We start from the raw sequence: 5,000 nt of genomic DNA on the forward strand, positions 1-5,000 counted from the left end.
GGAGAGAGAGAGGAGAGGAGAGGAGGATGAGGACGGGAGGGAGGAGGAGGTACAAGAGGAGGAGCAGAGGGAGGAGGAAGAGAGAGAGGAGGAAGAGGAGGAGGAGGGAGAGAGAGAGGAGAGGGAGGAATCCATCCAGTCAGAGATTTAAACAGAGTCAGTGTTTTTTCCTGTGAGCTGTGAAGACGATGGTGAACTTACCCTTGTCAGCCGGTCGGTGCGAGCAGACGTCGCTCACGATGTTTTTTAGGTTTTCATAGATTTGATGTTTGTTCATGTCGAGCTGATCGAGCAGAAAAATACAGATTATAAAAGTTATGAAAACTAAAACATGTTATAAAGGTTTAGATGGATAGTTAGAATTATTCTCAGTGTTTTAGTTACCGTGGCGATCTGAGTCCTGATGTAGCACTCGTCCTCCACCAGGTACTCGTGACCCGTTTTAAATAAATCCAACATTTTAGGGACGTCGACGCCCACTGACCCTGAAAATCACACGGAAACGACCGGCGCTGAATAATTCATCATATATGTTCAGATCTGAAATGTGTTCATCTTTGATTCATACAGAAAGAATGTAGCAGTTATTTCAAACCGTTTTTATTATTCATTCATCAGGAGGTCAAAGGTCACAGCTCACCTCGTTTGCTCTTTGGAAACTTCTTCCTCAGTTTGCTTTTCAGCGCCACGAGTTTCTGCAGAATCTCTGGAACAGCCACGTAAAAATCTGCAGAAATCTCGTCATCCAGGATCTGGGGGAAAAAAAATCCAGATCAAACTCAAAATCAACAAAAGAATAGCGCCCTCTGGGTCCCGCCACCTGCAGAGACGGGCAGGGGGGACAGTGCGTTGTAGACTGGGCGGCACCCCGCTTCTAAAACCAAACTCCTGGAGAGGGACTGGACTCCTTTTCTGGAGACACCAGAAGTGAGAGGCTATGGGCGAACGAGAGGGTGGCCTATCTGTGACGCCAGGTCGCGGGAGTAAAGCTCAGACTGTCGTGTGTTCAGAGGCCTTCTGGGAGACTCTGGGCGGGGTCCTCAACTTTGACTTTATTCATCCCTGAAGGGCGATTTGGTTTTGCAGGAAGGCAAAAAGACAAAAGAACATCCAAAAAGCCAACATGGTAAAAATGCAAGAGGCGATGAATAAAAACAACTGAGATCACGGACTGAGGGTCCTGGATCAGGGTTTTTTAGCCTGGGACTCTGTAATCCTTCTTGGAGACTTCAACGCTCACGTGGGCATCGATGGAGACGCCTGGAGGGGGTGATGGGAGGAACGGCCTACAGGATCTGAACCAGAGGGGTGCTTTGTTGTTGAACTTCTGGGCCAGTCTCTGCAGACCAAGGTGGTTTGCATTTTTATACAGGGGGACCAGAGGGTGTGCTCTTACCGTACCCTTGCAGGGCTTTTTGGGGGGTCCAGTCAACATGTATTGTGTAGACGTAGAGAAGGCCTGTGACCGCGTCCCTCAGGGGGTCCTCTTAGAGGTACTGCAGTATATGGGGTCTGGGGGTTGTTGCTACGAGCCGTATGGTCCCTGTATGAACAGAGAGGTAGTCCACATCCTCAGACACAAAGTCAGACACATTCTGTGTGCGTTTCCTCAGGGGGGGCCTGGGCTCCGCCTCAGAGCGAGGGGGAGGAGCTCACATCCACTGGTTGATTGATTTGTTACAATCCTGATCTCTGATTGGATAAAAAAAACTTGGGGGGCGCGCTGGTGGCTCAGGGGTTGTTAGGGCGCGCGTCCCATGTATCGAGGCTGTCGTCTCAGGCGGGCGGCCCGGGTTCGCATCCCGCCTGCGGCCTCTCTCCTGCATGTCGTTCCCCGCTCTCTCTCTCTCTCTGGTTTCTGACTCTATCCACTGTCCTCTCTCTCTCTCTCTCTGGTTTCAGACTCTATCCACTGTCCTCTCTCTCTCTGGTTTCAGACTCTATCCACTGTCCTCTCTCTCTCTCTGGTTTCTGACTCTATCCACTGTCCTCTCTCTCTCTCTCTCTGGTTTCAGACTCTATCCACTGTCCTCTCTCTCTCTGGTTTCAGACTCTATCCACTGTCCTCTCTCTCTCTCTGGTTTCTGACTCTATCCACTGTCCTCTCTCTCTCTCTGGTTTCAGACTCTATCCACTGTCCTCTCTCTCTCTCTGGTTTCTGACTCTATCCACTGTCCTCTCTCTCTCTCTGGTTTCTGACTCTATCCACTGTCCTCTCTGTCTCTCTCTCTCTCTGGTTTCTGACTCTATGTATCTGTCCTCTCTCTCTCTCTGGTTTCTGACTCTATCCACTGTCCTCTCTCTCTCTCTGGTTTCAGACTCTATCACTGTCCTCTCTCTCTCTCTGGTTTCTGACTCTATCCACTGTCCTCTCTCTCTCTCTGGTTTCTGACTCTATCACTGTCCTCTCTCTCTCTCTGGTTTCTGACTCTATCCACTGTCCTCTCTCTCTCTCTGGTTTCTGACTCTATCCACTGTCCTCTCTCTCTCTCTGGTTTCTGACTCTATCCACTGTCCTCTCTCTCTCTGGTTTCTGACTCTATCCACTGTCCTCTCTCTCTCCTGGTTTCTGACTCTATCCACTGTCCTCTCTCTCTCTCTGGTTTCTGACTCTATCCACTGTCCTCTCTCTCTCTCTGGTTTCTGACTCTATCCACTGTCCTCTCTCTCTCTGGTTTCTGACTCTATCCACTGTCCTCTCTCTCTCTCTGGTTTCTGACTCTATCCACTGTCCTCTCTCTCTCTCTCTGGTTTCTGACTCTATCCACTGTCCTCTCTCTCTCTCTGGTTTCTGACTCTATCCACTGTCCTCTCTCTCTCTGGTTTCTGACTCTATCCACTGTCCTCTCTCTCTCTGGTTTCTGACTCTATCCACTGTCCTCTCTCTCTCTGGTTTCTGACTCTATCCACTGTCCTCTCTCTCTCTCTCTGGTTTCTGACTCTATCCACTGTCCTCTCTCTCTCTGGTTTCTGACTCTATCCACTGTCCTCTCTCTCTCTCTGGTTTCTGACTCTATCCACTGTCCTCTCTCTCTCTGGTTTCTGACTCTATCCACTGTCCTCTCTCTCTCTCTGGTTTCTGACTCTATCCACTGTCCTCTCTCTCTCTCTCTGGTTTCTGACTCTATCCACTGTCCTCTCTCTCTCTCTCTGGTTTCTGACTCTATCCACTGTCCTCTCTCTCTCTCTGGTTTCTGACTCTATCCACTGTCCTCTCTCTCTCTCTGGTTTCTCTCTCTATCCACTGTCCTCTCTCTCTCTGGTTTCTGACTCTATCCACTGTCCTCTCTCTCTCTGGTTTCTCTCTCTATCCACTGTCCTCTCTCTCTCTCTCTGGTTTCTGACTCTATCCACTGTCCTCTCTCTCTCTCTCTCTGGTTTCTGACTCTATCCACTGTCCTCTCTCTCTCTCTCTCTGGTTTCTGACTCTATCCACTGTCCTCTCTCTCTCTGGTTTCAGACTCTATCCACTGTCCTCTCTCTCTCTGGTTTCTGACTCTATCCACTGTCCTCTCTCTCTCTCTGGTTTCTGACTCTATCCACTGTCCTCTCTCTCTCTGGTTTCTGACTCTATCCACTGTCCTCTCTCTCTCTGGTTTCTGACTCTATCCACTGTCCTCTCTCTCTCTGGTTTCTGACTCTATCCACTGTCCTCTCTCTCTCTCTCTCTGGTTTCTGACTCTATCCACTGTCCTCTCTCTCTCTCTGGTTTCTGACTCTATCCACTGTCCTCTCTCTCTCTGGTTTCTGACTCTATCCACTGTCCTCTCTCTCTCTGGTTTCAGACTCTATCCACTGTCCTCTCTCTCTCTCTGGTTTCTGACTCTATCCACTGTCCTCTCTCTCTCTCTGGTTTCTGACTCTATCCACTGTCCTCTCTCTCTCTGGTTTCTGACTCTATCCACTGTCCTCTCTCTCTCTCTGGTTTCTGACTCTATCCACTGTCCTCTCTCTCTCTGGTTTCTGACTCTATCCACTGTCCTCTCTCTCTCTCTGGTTTCTGACTCTATCCACTGTCCTCTCTCTCTCTGGTTTCTGACTCTATCCACTGTCCTCTCTCTCTCTGGTTTCTGACTCTATCCACTGTCCTCTCTCTCTCTCTGGTTTCAGACTCTATCCACTGTCCTCTCTCTCTCTCTGGTTTCTGACTCTATCCACTGTCCTCTCTCTCTCTCTGGTTTCAGACTCTATCCACTGTCCTCTCTCTCTCTCTCTGGTTTCTGACTCTATCCACTGTCCTCTCTCTCTCTCTGGTTTCTGACTCTATCCACTGTCCTCTCTCTCTCTGGTTTCTGACTCTATCCACTGTCCTCTCTCTCTGGTTTCTGACTCTATCCACTGTCCTCTCTCTCTGGTTTCAGACTCTATCCACTGTCCTCTCTCTCTCTCTGGTTTCTGACTCTATCCACTGTCCTCTCTCTCTCTGGTTTCTGACTCTATCCACTGTCCTCTCTCTCTCTCTGGTTTCTGACTCTATCCACTGTCCTCTCTCTCTGGTTTCAGACTCTATCCACTGTCCTCTCTCTCTCTCTGGTTTCAGACTCTATCCACTGTCCTCTCTCTCTCTCTGGTTTCAGACTCTATCCACTGTCCTCTCTCTCTCTGGTTTCTGACTCTATCCACTGTCCTCTCTCTCTCTCTCTGGTTTCTGACTCTATCCACTGTCCTCTCTCTCTGGTTTCAGACTCTATCCACTGTCCTCTCTCTCTCTGGTTTCTGACTCTATCCACTGTCCTCTCTCTCTCTGGTTTCTGACTCTATCCACTGTCCTCTCTCTCTCTCTGGTTTCAGACTCTATCCACTGTCCTCTCTCTCTCTCTGGTTTCTGACTCTATCCACTGTCCTCTCTCTCTCTCTGGTTTCAGACTCTATCCACTGTCCTCTCTCTCTCTCTGGTTTCAGACTCTATCCACTGTCCTCTCTCTCTCTGGTTTCAGACTCTATCCACTGTCCTCTCTCTCTCTCTGGTTTCTGACTCTATCCACTGTCCTCTCTCTCTC

At 49.3% G+C, this 5,000-nt stretch overlaps 1 protein-coding gene across 1 annotated transcript in view; it reads right to left on the reverse strand.

Annotated features, from left to right (window-relative positions):
- Window positions 1–201: 201 nt before the first annotated feature.
- Window positions 202–5,000, reverse strand: part of mrpl1 (mitochondrial ribosomal protein L1) — a gene marked incomplete at its 3' end in the record, with an annotated part of 8,688 nt that continues 3,889 nt past the window's right edge. The window contains 3 exon segments of the mRNA XM_065961649.1: window positions 202–283; window positions 385–485; window positions 641–752. Coding sequence (XP_065817721.1) covers window positions 202–283; window positions 385–485; window positions 641–752 — 295 coding nt within the window.

This window comes from Labrus bergylta, chromosome 2 (genome assembly GCF_963930695.1).
Source record: "Labrus bergylta chromosome 2, fLabBer1.1, whole genome shotgun sequence".
NCBI classification, from domain to species: domain Eukaryota; kingdom Metazoa; phylum Chordata; class Actinopteri; order Labriformes; family Labridae; genus Labrus; species Labrus bergylta.